Source organism: Homarus americanus, unplaced genomic scaffold, assembly GCF_018991925.1.
Source record: "Homarus americanus isolate GMGI-L3 unplaced genomic scaffold, GMGI_Hamer_2.0 scaffold51859, whole genome shotgun sequence".
NCBI lineage: Eukaryota > Metazoa > Arthropoda > Malacostraca > Decapoda > Nephropidae > Homarus > Homarus americanus.
Genome location: NW_024711292.1, coordinates 12,732,721 through 12,752,918, shown reverse-complemented (window position 1 = coordinate 12,752,918; position 20,198 = coordinate 12,732,721). Strand labels below are relative to the sequence as shown.

General features: G+C 42.7%; 1 protein-coding gene across 2 annotated transcripts in view; it reads left to right on the top strand.

The window, feature by feature from the left end:
- The window catches only part of LOC121879453 (uncharacterized protein DDB_G0285291-like), a 69,462-nt gene that overhangs the window by 20,974 nt on the left and 28,290 nt on the right, over positions 1 to 20,198 (top strand). For both annotated transcript variants that reach the window (XM_042386131.1, XM_042386200.1), the window contains exon 3: positions 11,784 to 12,043. In XM_042386131.1, coding sequence (XP_042242065.1) covers positions 11,784 to 12,043 — 260 coding nt within the window. The remainder of the gene's footprint in view (positions 1 to 11,783; positions 12,044 to 20,198) is intronic.

Here is a 20,198-nt window from a genome sequence, read left to right as displayed (position 1 = left end):
GTTCTCTTGATTCTTGGAGCATGAATTGGCATTGGCGAGAACCTGGAGTAGGAGTCCACTTGCTTACAGGGCCAGTCCGCGTTATAGCGCTGTGATATATAGGCTATCCCACAGACAGAGGAAACATGAGCAGGTGTAACCACCTTGCAGGCCAGCACCATGGACACAACCTGTGGAAAAAACAGATTAAAAATATGTTTGCTTCAGATGGTTTTTTATTAAAATATTAACCTTCATAATATGACGGTATCAGCCGGCCAGACATAATTTCCTAATAGAAAGAGCATCAACAAATATCCAATTTTTGAAAGCAACTGTTTTTTTGGTGTGTGAGTAAGTGCAACCAAGTCTCCACAGATCTTTAATTGTGGCCTTTATACTTCAGAGCAGTTAACAGATACTCCATGTTGTTGCGGATTCTCATCCATCACACTGAATGCCCCCACCGGAACAAGCGCGACTAGTTTCATTGAACAACGCTTTCAAGCTTCTTTTGATGAGTCAATGAAAGAGCATACTCTGATATATTGTACGATATTCCCATAAGCTGCAATAGGTCACTGATATTGTTTGCAATACACCAATAAGTTTCCTTGTCAAAACTGAAGAACTTCGCGAAATTCCTTGTCACGATTCTGATTTTGCAGGCAAATGTTGTTCCTAATTGCTAAGACATTGTGTTACTTAAAGCCCGTGATCCTAGTAGTTGAGCTGACTCCTTAGACAAAGCTGAAGTCTCTTGTTAAATCGTCCAACTCCAATGACTGAAGGTATGAGCTCTTTTGGCAGAAGCTGTGGGCGAAATAGCGCTAGAAGCGTCAGTCTCTTCTATCTTCATCGATATCATGATGGAAATCATCGAGTATGTAACCACTATAGTTTTCTGGTGGGTTAGATTGGTTATTCTGGTCCGTGAGAACTGGTTTGATGGCTGGTGCATCTGGATGCTGCATATGTTTTGTTCTTCCTGTTTATACCTAGAAATGTGAACGAAAGATTTAGTATCAGAATGGCACTTTATTAACACAGATATATTTAGAATGCATGAACATACCATTTGATATATTAATATTGATATGGCATAACTCACCCTGAAGGTTTGTCATGCAGAAGTAACAGTCCGTGGTATGATCTCTGCCTTCTCTCCATACCATAGGAATGCCAAATGGTAGGCGTTGAATCTTCTTGCTCCAAGCGCCCATGAATTTACAACTGTTTTGCAGCACATGACGGCAAAACTTTATCTTGGTCTCCAAGTTTTCATTCCAAGAAATATGCATGATAAGTTTCACCTAGAGAGTAATGGTGCACTATCGATGTCATTGTTACACAACCGCTTTTGCCTTAAACCTGTTGGTCGTTCCTTGCACTTCCGATTCATGATTAATGTACAACTCTGTAGAAAAAACAGAATGCGTATATGATTAGAAATATGCGTGTGTGTGTGTTATTGTAAGAAGCACCTCCTTTCTTAAAAGTCTCGAGACGCGGCTGAGGTCTAGACTTTAGAGGCACATCAGGGGTGGTTGCTAGTGTTGGAATTGTTCCTGGGTAATAGGTTCTATATGGAGAACACAAACACCTGTATAGTTTTGTAGGTTAGGTTTACTGGATAGAGTATGTACACAATTGGTGGCACTGCTCTAGCTAAGCTCTTGGTCAACTGCTATAGGCGGCGTATGGCCGTGTTCATTAGCAGCTTCCATCGTCGCCAGGCATTAATTAAGCGTGTGGGATATGTGTAACATTGCCACACGCTGCTAACAAACTGAATAATATAAATGGGGCATACATAATATACATGCATGCATGATCCAGCATACATAATATACATACACCTCCCTCCCCTATCGCTCCTTAGCAAAGTGTGGCGGACCTTTTTCTTCTTCTGGATCCCGTTCTGGTAGAGGACTTCATCACTGGGAAGGGTATGGGACTCAACACTGGTGGCGAGGTCAGCAGAAGGCATTGACCAGGCGGAGAAGCTGGCCGGTTCCTCCACCACACCACGAGCCACTGGGTAACCGCACCTGGTAGTCCCGGCCATTTCACCGAGGCCACGCTCGCCTCACTGTCCCAACGTGGGAGGTCGGGGTCCTGAACACGGACTTGGTGCCACTCCAACACAGGAGAGAACTGGCGTGGTGCCTTGAGCGATCCTGAACACGTTAGCTGACTCGGCGATCACAATCCTGTCTTGGCCTGCCACTCCTTGGAGAAGGATTGGTGAGCAGGGACACAAACAGAGGGGCATTAAAACCTGGGCAGGGGCGTCCGGTGCGTTGAGCTGTTCTTGAGGTTAAAGAAGACGGTCGAGGCCTGCATGATCAATATTTAGAGAGGTACCTTAAGGATGAGGAATTACTTCAGGATTTGACAGCAACCTCATAAACAGCCGCGGACTGCCGGGTAATGGGCGGTGACGCCTGCGGACTCCCCCACCGGTCAAAGAGGCATAGCAAAGTCGGCTTGTGAACCTGGAGCCTCCGTCGATTCGCGGGCGTGCAAGACGCCCCGTCACGGAAGTGGTGAACACTTTGATGGTGGCGGCAGACGTCGTGTCATTACCGCCCACTTGATGACAACCGGCCAACCAGAAGCGGTCGGCGATAACCCTGACACACAGAAAAATCGGCCGACACAGACTCAAAGAAGCGGTGGGGTTGTCGTCACTCATAGAGGTACCTGCTGCTGGCTGGGTTGGCCAGTAGCGGGGCTTACACCCTGGACAACGTGGAATGTCGGTGTGTCTGGCGGAACACAGTCTGTGTTGGTGGCCTCAACTCCACGGTGATTAATGATGAAATGAAAACCAAGCGTGAGGACGTGCATGAGGACAACTACCGAGAGAGGTGTCACTGGCCAGGAGTAGGGGTAAGTGGAAGCAAGGGTGGATTGCTGTCGCCCGTGCACTATTGGCAATTTACCTCGAATCGGTGTTAGAAATCTGGGAGATGATGGCCAACTCTTGACAATGTCTGTAGGACAGCAAAGGGAGTCGGGACCTCATGCATCAATCCAGGCTGACCAGCCCTGTTGCCAAGGTGACATGTGCATAGAGTGAACCCAGGGCTGGGGCCATCCTGTGAACCATCTGCCGTGACGCAGGAATGCTGGAGGCGTCCTAGATCCAGCAGGAGAGCAAAGCATATAGCTGAGGACCATTGACCCTAGCATCAGCACCAGTGTCGAACAACATCTGAAGACGGGATATTTTTACCGCCGTAGATTACGATGACGCTGATGTGCTGGGGGACTTTGGTCTGGATGCGAGTACACCCTCCTAAAATGGGTGGGCTTTGTCCAGGGTCGTCGATGCCTCTGATTTGGCGACTGTGGGCAGCCCTCACTGATGAAGGGCGCCAGCTTCCGCCGACGCTGTCGCCAGGTTCGTGGGTGGGCAACGCGGCCGCCGGTGGCCCGTTGACCGCACACATTGCGCTGTACGTGCCAGCTGGAAGCTTACTGTGGCGACCAGTGGCCCATACGGTCTGCTGTTGCAGGTAGGCTGAGCAGCTGGGACACTACCTTGTTCCGTGCTGCTTACCGAACGTTACAAAATAGGCGGGCGTGGACGTGGTGGGCGAAGGCGTAGGGCCGAACTTTCTTGTCGCTAGCATTGCCGGGGAAACAGCGCGTACAGCTGTAGAGCTCGGATGGCAGAGGTGGCACACCCTGGCGGCCTCGCCAGGGCGACATATCGTCAACACATCCTGAAGAGAAGGAAGAGTCGAGGGGAGGCGTTGGACAAGTTCTCGTCCTTACTTACCATCAAGGATCTTTACTTCAGCGGGTCTCCTCACTGCTGGTGGTGGCCTAAACATATATCCTCTTCCGGGCTCTCTTAGACGTACATAAAAGCGATAAAAGACTCCCTCTCTATGCAATAAACAATTCCCTCCTGCGCAGAGCTTCATTCTGCTGTCCTTTGATGTGCGATTTGTAGAACGTCCAGTACCTCCTCTACAGACAGCAGAGGTTGGGGTACCTGCAACTTGTATGTTCTAAAGACACGCTGAACTTCCAAGGACAGAGCACATACGCAACTGGACAGGTTATTTGAAACATGACAAACTCTGGAGATCCCACCATTTGTAGCATAATCAGCCCACCGCCGCCGCCATTCGCGAAAAGTCACAAATTTACATCAGGCTCCAAGATGGGCAGTGTTTGAGCTGCTGCTTTAGGTGGGGCTGGGGGCTTTGTCAGGAAGCTTATGGATGAGTATCTGAACCGACGGCAGTGTTAGAAACCAAGGGGCAGTTGGCACAGTGGGCCAGGTGCACTGTCTTCCATTCTCCGTTGGTGGTCTCGTTCACCTGCTTGCCTTCTGTCGCCATCATAGCGTCTGCCCGAGCCGTACCGCGTTTTTCATCTCCTGCGCTTCATTAAAGGCTGGTATCTCTGGAATACTTTGAATGTTGAGTGAAGGGCTACTTGTGATGTTGTGGGGGCTGGGCGTAAATGGCGGCACTGGTCATCCATCTCTGGGGGCTATCATCCGTGACCATCAGGGCGTGGGTCCTGTCGTAAGGCATGAACCGCAACTTCGCTTTTATCTGTGTACTATGTAAGTAGTGTTGACCGGTCAGCCCGTGCATTATCAACAGATTTCAGACAAAAAAAATTTAATTAAATACACAGATAAGTAGGTTATATATAAATATATATAAGAACTTGTGGCGGTCAGCAAGTGTTGAAATTACATGTATGTTATTAATGTGTGTGTGTGTGTCCCAGGCAGGCTGACGTCTCGCCCCAACTGTGAGGGTAGGCGGGCGCTAATGAGGAGGGGGAGTGGGGGGAACAGTGAGGAGCTCAGTCCTCTCTATAGCGGTCAGAGGAGGGTAAGCTGAACTCCACTAAATGCCCAAACATACGTATACGCGGAAATCCGTTCCAAGAATTTTTTTATAGATAGCCTGAAACACACAATGCATAACACTTCTGAAAATCACTGTCACCAGCGCTGCTCAAAGAAATTCTTGAAATTCACCGAGGATAGCGGGTTGACACAAGCGGGAGTCATAAACACAAGCTTGCATATCACTTTCGTAATAATCCAGTAAGACTTCCTTTTCACGCATATTAGAGTGTTCTGGAGTACTGTTCTAGTTTTGTAGGTTCGGTTTACTGGATAAGAGTATGTACACAGAGGTGGGTAGCACTGCTCCCTAGCTAAGCTCTTGGTCAACTGCTATAGACGACGTATGGCAAGTGATACATTAGCAGCTTCCATACGTCGCCAGGCACATTAATTAAGCGTGTGGGATATGGTAATAACATTGCCACACGCTGCTAGCTAGGCTGAATAAATATAAATGGAGCACATACATAATATACATACATAATACATAATCCAGCATACATAATATACGTACAGCTAGTACATGCCATGTACCACAAGATGAAAAAGAAATTTAATTGTGAAAAAATATATGTAAAAAAACACGGACATATACTCTTTTCCTTTGCGTCACGGCGGACATTTAAATGGCCTGCGAGCACGTGGGTGTATTTAAATGCATTGTAAGGGCATTAAAACTGACCGAAATCTTTTCTGTGAGGCTTGCCAATGTCTCGGATGATTTTTTTAATGAACGAATATGAGGACCCCATTTTGAGCGAAAAATGCCAATATTTTACCTGAATCTCCGCTTAAAATGCTATAGCACAAAATTCTGACCTCATTGAGCAAAATGGATAACATTTTTGAGATAAGCATGCAAAATACACCCAGAAAAGCTTAATAATACACAAACCTCAAAAACTATGCAGGGCAGTGTAATATCACAGTCTATATTTAGGAGAATATAATTTGCATTGCTAGAATCCTTGCAAGACAGCGAATAATTTGAATATAAACTTCATATATTTTGCACAAGAGATAAAAATTTTAGCCCCTTAATAAAATTAATTAGAACTAAAATTTGTATGTAATGCGAAATATAGCATGTTTATATTCAAACTAATCACTATCTTATAAGAATTCCAGGAATGTTAATTATATTCTCCCAAGTCAGTTTAGTGACATTTTATATGATAAAAACTTAGGCACTCTTTAGGACAGAAAAATAAATAAGTACTAGACCTTGGCATCAACTGTCAAACATATCACCTAAAACTTCCCTCCCTCCCCCCTCCCCTTCATCTTCCCAGCCAGTAAACAAGACCATTTCACATCCCTTAATTTTAGCTGTGTTGATTGAGTGTTTCTTTTTACATATTACTACGACAAAAAACAATGTTTTGTTTATTCTAGGAGATGGGCTGAGGTGCATCTGGGTAGACTGTCAGTCTTTTTAGTATTTTGTGTTTCTCTCAAGTACCAAACTAAATTATTCCACTGAAACAACGCTTCGATTTCGTGCGAATTCGGTTTAAAGCGACCTCTCTTGGAATGTATCTCGTGATATATCGATGTTCTAATGTACCTTTTCAATTGCTTACTGGCGTTACGTTTACTATTCGTTAGGTGACTGTAAAGTAGCTGCTTTGGCAGTCTATTTTCGTCCATGCGGGTAACATGGCCAGTCCAACATAGTTGTTCATGGATAATGGTAGCCTCGATGCTTCTACAGTTGGTGTCAGCAAGAATATTGGCATTTGTTCACTTGTCTTCCCCAGCGAACTCGGAAGATGGAACGTAGACTACGTTGGTGAAAGTTTTCAAGTGCCTCGAGGTGCCTCCTGTATGTGACCCATGTTTCACGGCCATATAGCCGGATGGGGAGGACCACTGCTCGATATACGTGCAGCTTTGTAGATAATTTCAGCTCCCTACAGCTGAAGACACGATTTCGGAGTCTGCCAAAGGCTTGAGATGCACATCTGATCTGATGCTGAATCTCTTCATCAATGTCTGAGGTGGTGAACAGGTGGCAGCCGAGATAACGAAAGTGGCCAACATTAGAGAGGGTAGTACGTTAAGCTGGATGGATGGTGGAGGTGTGGCTGAACCAGTGGCAGGTTGAAAGTGAATCTGAGTCTTACGTACATTCACCTCAAGGCCGAAGTGTGCATACGCGTCTGCGTAGGTATTCAGGATCTCCTGTAGGTCGTGTTCAGTGTGAGCAACAAGGGTGAGGTCGTCTGCATACTGTAGTTCAGTAATGGAAGCTGCCGACACCTTTGTTCTTGCCTGGAATCGTCTTATGTTGAAAAGACCCCCCTTCACCCGGTACTTGATGTCCATCCCGCCGGCTAAATTGGCACTGGCACAAGTAAGGAAGGCAACTAAGAAAATGGAAAAGAGAGTTGGTGCCAGTACACACCCTTGTTTAACCCCTGATTAGATGGGGAAGAACTCAGACTGGGTACCATTTTGCAGGACACTTCCGTTCATGCCATCGTGGAGTTGCCTCACAATGGCGATGAATTTTGGTGGGTAGCCAAATTGGCTGAGGGTCCACCAGAGGGCTTCCCTGTTGGCTGAGTCGAAGGCCTTGGTTAGGTCAATGAAAGTCATGTACAGGTCACCATGCTGTTTTCTGCACTTTTCGTGTATCTGGTGGACAGCAAAGATCATGTCAGTGGTGCCACGTGATGGTCTAAAACTACATTGAGATTCTGGGAGGAAGTTTTCCACCTCAGGAAGAAGTCTGTTTAGAAGGACTCAATCGATAATCTTGCCAGCTACGGAGACACCAAGATCCCACGGTAACTCCCACAGTCTAACTGGTCTCCCTTGTTCTTATAAATATTGACAGTGGAGGCGTCTTTAAGAGGTTGGGGGATTTCCTCTTTTCCCTTATATTTTCCAGAAGAGAGTGGAGACGGCTGATAAGCAGAGATCCTCCTGCTTTATACACCTCGGCTGGGATTCCATCAGGCCCTGAGGCTTTGTTATTTTTCATCTGTTTGATGGCAGTAGCTACCTTATCCAGGGATGGAGGAGAGCTGAGGTGGGTCAGCTCTGGATGCTGGGTAGTCAGGACATCCACATTGGTGTTACTGTTGAGCAATGAATGGCAGTGCTCTTTCCAGCGCTGAAGGAGGCCTTCATCATCTTTAGTTATGAGGTTACCGTCAGATGAGCAGAGAGGGGCTGCGCCACAAGTGACTGGCCCATAAAATGTTTTAGTGAAAATTAAAAATTTGCTCATCTTATGCTGATCTGCAAGTTTTTGTGCTTCACATGCTTTATTTTTAAGCCACTCTTTCTTTAGATTGCGAAGTTCCCGCTGGGCTGCCACTTTCTTCTTGAGGACAGTATCAGCTTTTGTCCGAGACTGAGGGTTGTTCTGCCAGTCAGTAAAAGCAGCATAATTATCATCGATGAGTACTTTGAATGCTGGGTCATTTTCATCAAACTAGTCATGGTGTATTCTTTTGATCTGGCCGAGGGTCTCTCTGCAGGTCTTTTGTCATAACAGTATTAAGACTATCCCATTTGGCACTGGGATTCACGTTGTTTGCTGTTGGGTTGTTTATAAGCTCATGTTCGAGCTGCTCTCTGAAAGCATGTATTACCGCTGGATCCTCCAGACGCTTAGTAATAAAACCTCTTCTGGAGTCTTGCTGCCTTCGCCGTTTTGGGGCGACGTGAAGTGAGAGCTTGGATCTGATAAGTCGATGATCAGTGTCACAGTGGTCTGAGCCACGCATGGCACGAGTGATGAGGACATCTTTGCAATCTCTTTCTCTGACAATAATGTAGTCAGTGAGATGCTAGTGTTTGGATCGTGGGTGTTGCCACGAACCATTGAACTTGTCGGCCTGCCTACACAAGGTGATAGTGAGGTTGTGTACAGCACACTTGCTGAGGAGGAGTAGGCTGTTGGGATTACACTTTCCTAGTCTATTTCTCCCTATGGTTCCCTGCCAAATGTTAGCATCTCTGCCAACTCCGGCATTGAAGTCACCAAGGAGCACAACCTTTTTCTTCTTTGGGGATAAAGGTTAGCACTCTGTCGAGGTCGGTGTAAAAGGCCTCCTTGATGTCATCCTCTGCATCCAGTGTTGGGGGCGTATGCACTGATGAAGAAGGCATGACGTGAGTGATTCAGTGGGACTCGAAGCGTCATGAGGCGCTTGTTGATCCGAATAGGCATTTCAGTTAGCCTGTGTAGGATGCATTGGCGGATGGCAAAGCCACCTCCATAAATGCGGTTTCTGTCCGCAGAAGGCTTACCCTTCCACAAGAAGGTGTAGCCAGACCCCCTTTCTGTGAGTTGGCCCTCATCTGGGAGCCGGGATTCACTAATGGCTACTATGAACTGGATGATGGCTGCGCGTGAGTTGGTTTATGTGGTGAGACAGGAGTGCAGGCTGCAACCACACATCTTGGCTATCCCTTTTCCTGATCCAGTGGTGCAAGATTTGCAACGATTGGGGAGAGGGAGAGTCGCAATGGAATGCCGATAGCCCAGTTTGTTGGGTTTCGCCTTTGTAGCCTGTCCATCAAGCATTGCCTTTGTCTGCTGGTGTAGTCGTTAGGTTTCCATGGTGGTCACCTCTTCTGCCTACTTTGCCTTTGGGGTCTTGTTGGAGCTCTGTAAGCATGTCTGCCTGATGCCGGGCTCCACTGCAGATTTTTTGTTCGGGGTTTACTCCCATAGCCTTATAACTGCCAAGGTTAATCCGCAAGGCAGCAGGGCGGTGGTTGGTAGGCGCCAGGACGTGTCCACATGCCAGTGGGCCTATGCGCCGTCCATCTGGGGCCCACTGCTACTCCAAGATCTCCTGCTGATCTAGCCTGGGTCCACGAGCCACCCAGTTACCTTGTGTTGCCACCAGGAGGCACAGCAAGAGTGTTGATGGTGAAGAGGCTGTGTACTGGCAGGGGAAGACTTATGCAAGTTGCTTCCCTGTTCGCCACGAGGGCTAGCCAGTGGTGGCAGCTGAAAGCGAGGGGGAGCAAGAAGTCACACACACACACACACACACACACACACACACACACACACACACACACACACACACACACACACACACACACACACACACACACACACACACACACACACACACACACACACACACACACACACACACACACACACACACACACACACACACACACACACACACACACACATGCGCATGGTGCATGGTGAACAGTGCTTAAGTCAGTGAGAACAACTCAACAGTAACAGTCGTACCCAAGTTAACCTTCACACAGTGAGGTCCCAGGTACCCAGTGATAACGGCCCCCGCGAGACCCAACAACAACCACCGATGTGTTAATCCGTCTACGATAGGAAGGCCTGGGACCAAACCTCACTCATATAACACCATCTGTGAGGGAATTACTACACCACATGTCCCTCATAACACCATATGTGAGGGAATTACTACACCACGTCAGGCCCCTCATAACACCATCTGTGAGGGAATTACTACACCACGTGAGGCCCCTCATAACACCATCAGCGAGGGAATTACTACACCACGCCAGGTCCTTCATAACAACATCTGAGGGAACTACTACACCACGTGAGTTCCTCCTAACACCATCTGGGAGGGAGTTACTACACTACAAGTTTGCTGTTCAACACCTACATTAATCTGTATGTTCACTGTATGTTCCTTTACCTTTCTCTAATGAAGGCTTTTGTTAAACCACCAATGTATGTAATAAGTCATTTATGTCCAATGTATATTTTCAGCCTTCGGGCTGCAGAATTTTTTTCAATAAACCGTTAATTATTATGGTGAATTAGCCGTTTCAGGAGGGGAGGAGTGTCACGTTCACTTTTACCCCCAATAGACTCTTCTCCTCAGGAGGGGGGAGGTGGGGAGATTAACACATACAGTACTTAGAATAAAGGCAGAGGGGTTTTATTGTTTTGCTTATAAAATGTAACTGATTTGACTTAGGAGAATATAACTTGCATTACTGAAATTCTTGTAAGATACAACTTTGCTCATTTGTGCTTATACTTATCACAATCTCTCTTAAATAGTTTTGGTTTCGTGTTTATTCAAGACATCTTCAGGTCATGAGACCCACTAATCCCCCACCTAAGAAAGGAAGAAAGGGTGACCTGACATTCCATCAGAAGGTCAGTAATACGAGACCACTAATCCCCCACCCTACCTCCACCTGACATTGAGTCAGGTCTGGTCCCTCCCTAAAATACTTAGCTTTCATCTTTTTTCAAGACATTTTCAGAAAATGTTGTCAATTTTCGACCTCGGAAAATTTGTTCCCAAAGCCGGAATTCTTTTTAAATTCCAGCCTCGACTTACGACATATTAGACTTACGATAACCTGGACATACGACGGCCATGGTCGTATAAAATATTTTTCACATTACATATTTTCGAGTCCCGACGTTAGTGATCGCGCTGGCAAGCATAAAAGTGAGAGTTTCCGTGGGGCTGAGAAGAAAAAGAGACACCCATTTTAGAATTTCCATGTATTATTTTCGCCTTTTCGACTTACGACTTGGTCTTCGGGACGGAACCCCGTCATAAGTTGAGGAGAGACTGTATATTGTTTAAGTTATAAATAAAAAATACTCTAATCATTTACCAGTATGAGAGAGTGTAGACTGTTCGCTTGTTGCCACATACTGCTAACACAGAGTACTAAAAAGTAAATTTTGGCAAGTTTAGTTCACACCGAGGATGTAGCTTTCAAATCGCAGTTTAGGGGGTTGATTTACCTGCTAGGTAATTAGCAATTTCAGTTGAAATGATTAAGGTCATCTTATACGTCCAGTCGACTTATAGGCCACAGTATATGGTATGTAAAAAGGAACATTTAATGTATCCAACTGAATTAAATATATCTTTATGCTATTTAGATTCATATAGTATTAACTGTAACTTTTCAGGCAGTAACACTCTTCTTGGGGGCGGGCAGTTGTCGCAGATGGCAAGTGGAACTGTCTCACAAGGTATGGGTCAGCAAGGACCAGGTGGACCTGTTAGTGTACAGATGGGAACAGGACAGTCAGTGTTAGCCACACAGCTCACTACACGACCAACTCTGAACATACAGCAACAACAACAACAGCAGCAACAACAGCAGCAGCAGCAGCAACAACAACAACAACAACAGCAATCAGAAATATTACAAATGCGCCAAAATCAGGTGAGTGACTTATATTTTAGTTTTAACATTAATGGATCTTATTGTAGTCTCAATGTGAAAGAATTTCTCGATTGACTAGCATACACTAGTACCTCAACATTCGCGAGGGATAGGTTCCTGGGATACCTGCGAATGTATAATTTCACAAATAACATTCTTTAATATGTACCCTAACTTTGATATTATAGTGTACCATAAATTAAGGACCAAAAATAAATAAAAATAGAAAAAAACATTTAAGCCTTCTAAATACAAGACAAGTATGTACAGTTACTTTATACAGTTGTATTATGAGTTAATCAAAAATAAATTAAATGAGAAACAAGTAAATGTAGTGTGATGTTAGGGAAGTGAACTGAATTGCAGAAGTGGCAATGCATCGTCTGCTGCCTGCCTCACATGGCCCGTACCAGTACCAACAATACTGCGCCATCAACACAAACATGATCGCTCGCCTGACAAGCAACTCTGTAATTGAAACATGCGTACATACTAAATATTACGTTTTCCTGTAACAAATTTATGACTGGGAAAAGTAAATAATTTATCCCAGTCATAAGCGTAATACAGTGTAATAGCAGCGTAATAGCAGTGTTACTTATGTATATAGGAGTTATGTATATAAAGTGTAGTTTTCTTACCTCAAAATGGCTGCTGTAAAGGCCTCAGTAATGATACTGAAGATATTACTGCTCCTCCTTTAAGTCTTCTGGACTGGGATCATCCAGAATGTCCAATGAGGGGCTGGCAGGTGGAGTGAAGGGGAGAGACAGGCCATGTGGGTGGCAGGGGTGATACAGATGACGCAGGGCTGGTTGTAAGGAGAGAGATGGGAGAGGGGAGGGGTTGGATCTCAGCATTAAATACTTTGTTTTTGGCAAATGTTTGGCTTTCTTTTTTTAGTTCTTCATAAATTTCTCGATAAAGTTGAAAAACATTCTTGATATTCCGCTTCACTTTGATGCTTAATTCCATTGATGGGTCATAGTCATAAATCATATCTGTTAAATTTTTGGCACATTTGAATATATCTGCCATCTTATGTAGAGTCCAGTTATTATCCTCCTCTTCTAATTAGTCTGCTTTCGGTTCCTCTCCTGATGTTTCAAGCATCTCCACAACTTCTTCTGGGTCCAGTTCAGCAAAACCTTCCCCTCCAACTTCTCATGCCAACTTCACAATTTTTATAACTTCACCACTAACAGAAGGAAACCCTGTGAAGTTGTTCACAGCTTCCTTCCAAAGAGATTACCAACAAGCGTCGATGGTCGTTGCTTTCAGTTCATCTTCGGATTCTTTGATGTTGTTTATACAGTCAGCGATGTTATGATCCTTCCAACATTTACGCACATCAAGGTTCTGATCCTCGTCCATTGCCTGATGGATCCTGCCAAAGGTACAACAAGTATAATATGCTTTGAACATTGATGTAATGCCCTGGTCGAAGGCTGGATGAGAGAAACAGCACCTTAACATTAGGGTTTTGCAAATTCCACAGATTTAGGTTGACCAGAAGCATTGTTAATGATGTGGAGAACCATGAATTCCTGCATTTTCTTCTCCAGGTACTTTTCCATTTCACGTACAAAGCAGTTATGGAACCAAACCATAATCAGTTGTCTCATTATTCAGGCTTTCTTATTTGACCTGCAAAATACAGAAAGACATTGCTTGTCCTTCCCCTTAAGCATCTTGGAGTTGCAGAAATGGTGAAGCATCATAAACTTTACCATAAAGTCTGCCACATTCCCTCATAAGGAGTGTAACCCGATCTTTTGCTGCATTAAAACCTGAGACAGTCTTTTCTTTTTGGGCGAGAAATGTGCATGTGGACATCATCTTATACCATAAAGCAGTCTCATCTGCATTGAACATTTGCTCAGGTGTGTGACCATTTTCATTTATTATGTCCTTAATACACAGTTGGGTATGCAGCTGCTGCCACTTGGTCCGCAGCTACTGCCTCACCTCTGAGTCTGACGTTGTGCAGTGGATATCTTTTCTTAAGCTCATCAAATCAGCCCTCACTTCCTTGGAAAGGTGTAGAACCTGAACTTGTATCCTGGCTGAAACATTCATAAAGACACCACAGCTTTATCATAGATAACCTTTTGGTCGACTGGCACATTTCTCTAACTCATGTCCTCAATCCATACATTAAACGCCTTCACCATCTTCTCCATACCTTTATCATGTATCTGATGTATGACTTTAGCACTGTGTGGTGCATTATGAGTTACACTACCTCTAATTTTCTTGCCTTTCATCTTTATGGAACAAACAGTTGACTCACTCCAAATGCATGGCCAACCGCTGACGCGCTCATGCCGCTATCAAGTTTATATAACACTAATTTTTTGTGTCAGAGTCATGACTTTCTTCACTCTCTTTGCACCGGATGCACTACCACCAGTTAAGGGCCTTTTGGGAGCCATGACAGTTATAATTAATGTTAGAATTGCTCTCAGACAAAACTGGCGGGCGATGCGGGAGAACTCTCAGATGAGTCTGGCTGGAGAACACAGCTGCATGGGATGCAGCATGACACCATGACGTCACATCATGGCGGACGCCGCGGTTTTTAAAATAAGCATCTATCTTTTTTATGTTATTTTTATAGATTAAAACCTCTGAGTTAAACTCGCATTTTTTGAGGTATTGTTGTACTGACAATTTTTTTTTTTAGGGATATTACAGCAATTACAAGGAGAGAAAAGTGTTTAGGAGGCTAGATAAATAAAAAATGATGGCATAACCTGGATAAGAGGAATATTGTACTTAAAGGAATTAAGGAGATGGTGAAACTTACCACTGGATGAAGGAGGAAGAGGTTGTGGAAGTTTGTGAGAAACTTAGAGAGATGACACGAGTGCTGGAGGAAAGATGAAATCAGAGAAATTGGAAGTCATAAGGGTAGTACAGTAATTTATTAAAACAAGCAGTGGATGAGAAAATGGGTTGAGAACTAAATACAGTACAGTCAAGTTCTGTCAAACAACAAGTTTCAGACCAAGAGGCTCCCTTAAAGTGGATAATTATGTTAAGTGTTTGCTATCAGGACCGTGCGTCTACTGAAAGCAAGTAATAAACCATGGAACTTGTATCAGGTTGGTTATATACCTGTACACTAACTTACTTCTTTATTCTCTAACTCTCTCAGTGTTATTAAGTCTATAGGTAAGAATTCAGTATGTCATCATTCTCCTGCATTTACCATATAACGTATTCCTCAAACTCACGTGATGACAAGTAGACTCATCACTCACATAGTCACTGAGCCAGTTGCATGATTGCCCAACTTCTCATTTAAGCACATGTAATATGAGGAAAATTAAATAAAAGAAAAGTTATTCAATACTGTTCCATATTCTTAAACCTCTTATGTAGAATGGTCAAAACTTTTTTGAAAAATAAATTATAATGTAAATTTAATTTATAATTGAAAGATACTTGACTGTACACAGTCCAGTGAAAATTAGGAATATTTAGAAGGAAATGAAGAAAGATGCATGAGTTATGTAGTAAAAATAAATACAATAGATCAATTGTTTTAATTGAAGTGAAAGCTGGAGGATATTGTAATCACCCGATGAGCGACTGTGGGATACTAATGAGACCCTTGCACGTAGGACTCGATTGTTCTTTATTCGGTCAAAACCTGCAGAGTACAAATTACATATGAGATAATTAATTCACTAGTACGTTCCTCACTATTAACAACTACATATGATATACTTGAGTAGAGTGGGATGTTAAACCATATAAGAACTTACTTGTTTCACATTTAACACCTCAGCAAAGTCTCTCTCTCTCTCTCTCTCTCTCTCTCTCTCTCTCTCTCTCTCTCTCTCTCTCTCTCTCTCTCTCTCTCTCTCTCTCTCTCTCTCTCTCTCTCTCTCTCTCTCTCTCTCTCTCTCTCTCTCTCTCTCTCTCTCTCTCTCTCTCTCTCTCTCTCTCTCTCTCTCTCTCTCTCTCTCTCTCTCTCTCTCTCTCTCTCTCTCTCTCTCTCTCTCTCTCTCTCTCTCTCTCTCTCTCTCTCTCTCTCTCTCTCTCTCCCTCTCTCTCTCTCTCTCTCTCTCTCTCTCTCTCTCTCTCTCTCTCTCTCTCTCTCTCTCTCTCTCTCTCTCTCTCTCTCTCTCTCTCTCTCTCTCTCTCTCTCTCTCTCTCTCTCTCTCTCTCTCTCTCTCTCTCTCTCTCTCTCTCTCTCTCTCTCTCTCCCTCTCTCTCTCTCTCTCTCTCTCTCTCTCTCTCTCTCTCTCTCTCTCTCTCTCTCTCTCTCTCTCTCTCTCTCTCTCTCTCTCTCTCTCTCTCTCTCTCTCTCTCTCTCTCTCTCTCTCTCTCTCTCTCTCTCTCTCTCTCTCTCTCTCTCTCTCTCTCTCTCTCTCTCTCTCTCTCTCTCTCTCTCTCTCTCTCTCTCTCTCTCTCTCTCTCTCTCTCTCTCTCTCTCTCTCTCTCTCTCTCTCTCTCTCTCTCTCTCTCTCTCTCTCTCTCTCTCTCTCTCTCTCTCTCTCTCTCTCTCTCTCTCTCTCTCTCTCTCTCTCTCTCTCTCTCTCTCTCTCTCTCTCTCTCTCTCTCTCTCTCTCTCTCTCTCTCTCTCTCTCTCTCTCTCTCTCTCTCTCTCTCTCTCTCTCTCTCTCTCTCTCTCTCTCTCTCTCTCTCTCTCTCTCTCTCTCTCTCTCTCTCTCTCTCTCTCTCTCTCTCTCTCTCTCTCTCTCTCTCTCTCTCTCTCTCTCTCTCTCTCTCTCTCTCTCTCTCTCTCTCTCTCTCTCTCTCTCTCTCTCTCTCTCTCTCTCTCTCTCTCTCTCTCTCTCTCTCTCTCTCTCTCTCTCTCTCTCTCTCTCTCTCTCTCTCTCTCTCTCTCTCTCTCTCTCTCTCTCTCTCTCTCTCTCTCTCTCTCTCTCTCTCTCTCTCTCTCTCTTTATTAATAAATTGTATTGTTAATTTTGTACACACAAACATTAATTCAATAAAAACAAATTCAGAAACATTAATTAAAATATATATGAACAGTAAATAAGTGTTGCTTTCATATTCTTATGTACAGAATTACCCGCTTTACACAGTTTCACTCCTTTTTTTTCCTTTTCTCATTTACGCGGTACCTTGCCAGAACCAGACTTTCACTTTCCGCAATGCATCTACTCATATACTCGGTGAAGTATAATTTTTTATTTTTTTTATTTAGCTCATAAAACAAATTACCCTGCCAGAATATAATTTACATTGCTGGAATTCTTACAATATGATGATCATTTTGAATATAAACATCATGGATTTTGCATTAGACATACAAATTTTAGATCTAAAGTAATAATTTGGTTTACACAAAGCAAATATTTTACCTTTTGTGCAAAATATATGAAGTTTACATTCAAAATATTCCCTGACCTGCAAGGAATCCAGAAATGTCAATTATATTATCCTAACTTTAGTCTGAGGTATTATTTATTACTAAATGTTAAAATCTAGAATTTTCACCCACACATTTATCTGGTAGGGAGGGAAGGTGGGGTACTTTGATTGACAGATAGTGTCATGAAGAATTTTTTTTTTTTATTTACTGAAGATATTTGTTTTAGCTCATAAAATTCATACAAATTACTCGACCAGAATATAATTTACATTGCTGGAATTCTTACAATATGATGATCATTTTGAATATAAACATTATGGATTTTGCATTAGACATACAAATTTTAGATCTAATGTAATATTTTGGTTTACACAAAGCAAATATTTTATCTTTTGTGCAAAATATATGAAGTTTACATTCAAAATATTCCCTGACCTGCAAGGAATCCAGAAATGTCAATTATATTATCCTAACTTTAGTCTGAGGTATTATTTATTACTAAACGTTAAAATCTAGAGTTTTCACCCAAACATTAATCAGAGAGGTAGGAGCTAGTGAGCTGGGAAGAGGGGATTTGAGTCCATTATTTAAATGGACATTAACCTGGCGACTGTATTTCTCTTAAATATTAATTGTGTGAGCATACCATCATAAAATTTAGATGTTATTTTTACTACAACATAGGTATTGTGTCGGAAAAAGTGGAGTTTGGGGGTCGGGCCAGTCTCTATTGGAATTAATCCCATATGTTCTGTTGTTCACTTTACGTGGTTTTCACTTTCCGCGGTACCCTGTGGGTTCAATTGACTGCGTAAATCGGGGTACTACTGTAAAGTAATGACGATATGTTTTCACGTGTGCGCATGCGCACTTACATACTCGAACTCTCTTTTTTCTTTACCGTTATCGTTAGCTACTTCTATTGTTCCATTTATTAACATTAAATAACATTACTTAAAACAACCATATTAATTTTACTACAGCTACAGCCATTGTCTTATTTTCTTCAGTTTTATATGTAGAACCAGTCAGTCACTGGTTTTGTAATCAACGAAAACAATGCTGTGTCATTTCGTCTTGTGTTTTAATATTCTACGTATTATTAATGAATTGTATTGCTCATTTTGTACACAAACAATAATTCAATAAAAAAGACATTCAGTAATAAACAATAATGAATCTTTTGTGCATAAGAGAAATGACGCTGTTTACACGATTATGCACGTCGTCTGCACGTTGGCGGGCCGTTCAAAACCCGTCGAAATTCAAGTTTCCTCCGTCAAAATTTTTATTTATTTATTTTTTTGTGTGTTCCAATAAAATACGTTAAGAATTAAAAACTCGCGAAATTTGAGAAGCTACTATACAACATTTAACCCTTCAATATGTCTTCAAAGAGACCATGATGCAGAGAAAGTGGTGCTAGTGCTTCCAAGCATAAGCACAAGTCACTATCTATCCAGGAAAAGGGTGAATTTCCATGGTCCGGCACCGGTCAGGTCCCGAGGTTGCCGGACTAGAGAGGTACAACCTGTACATATACAGTAGAATGTCGATTTAAAGTGATTCAATTTAAGATTATTGATTTAAAGAGACACCCACAATTAAGGACAATGTTTTAATTTAAAGCAAATCTTTCCTATTTTGCGGAAGTCAGTCTGGCGCATCATATTTTAAAATTCGCGTCTAATGTTTCTCTGGGCATGCTATACTGCCCTAAGGGCAAAGGTGTAATGTACATGTACTCAAAATAATGTACTAAATGATTACTAAAATTTCTGTCTTGTGCAAACTATAGCATGTTTATATTCAAATTAATCAGTATCTTAAAAGAATTCAGCAATGTAAATTATATTCTCCCCGGTCACTTCTGTGACTTTTATAAACAAAAAACAAAAACTCAATCTAAAGGACATAAATAAACAAATAAATACTTAACTAGACCTTTAGTGCAACTGTCAAATATGTCACCTCCCCTTCTTCCCCCTCCCCCCTACACCCCCCCCCCTCTCTCTCTCTCTCCCAGCCAGGGTTTGGTGGTTATAGGCTTACAGTTTTTATCTTATATAATATCACAGACTAAAGTTATGAGAATATAATTTGCATTGCTAGAATCCCTGTAAGACAGCGAATAATTTGAAAATAAATGTCATATATTTTGCAAAAGAGATAAAAAATTTTGCCCTTTGTAATATAATTAATTAGAACTCAAATTTGTATGTCTAATGCAAACTATATCATGTATATATTTAAACTAATCACTGTCTTATAAGAATTCCAGCAATGTTACTTATATTCTCCCATGTCAGTTCAGTGACATTTTATAAGAGAAAAACTTAGTCAGTCTTAAGGACAGATAAATAAATAAGCACTAGACTTAGGCATCAACTGTCAAACATATCACCTCACCTCCCCCCCATCCCATCTTTTCATCGGCTGATGCTAGTAAACAGACCATTTGACGTCCCATAATTTGAACTGTGTTAATTTATGAGTGTTTGTTTTAACATAATACTACAAAAAACAATGTTTTGTTTATTCTAGGAGATGGGCTGAGGCACATCTGGGTAGACTGTCAGTCTTTTTAGTATTTTGTGTTTTTCTCAAGTACCAAACATAATTATTTCATTGAAACAACACTTCGAATTAGTGCGAATTCGGTTTAAAGCGACCTCTCTTGGAATGTATCTCGTGTTATATCAACATTCTACTGTACATAAATTCAAAACTCCTTGTGTGATGCCTGGTGAGGTGCTTGTATGCATTACTATAAAGTCACATTCATTGAGATTTTATAAGAGA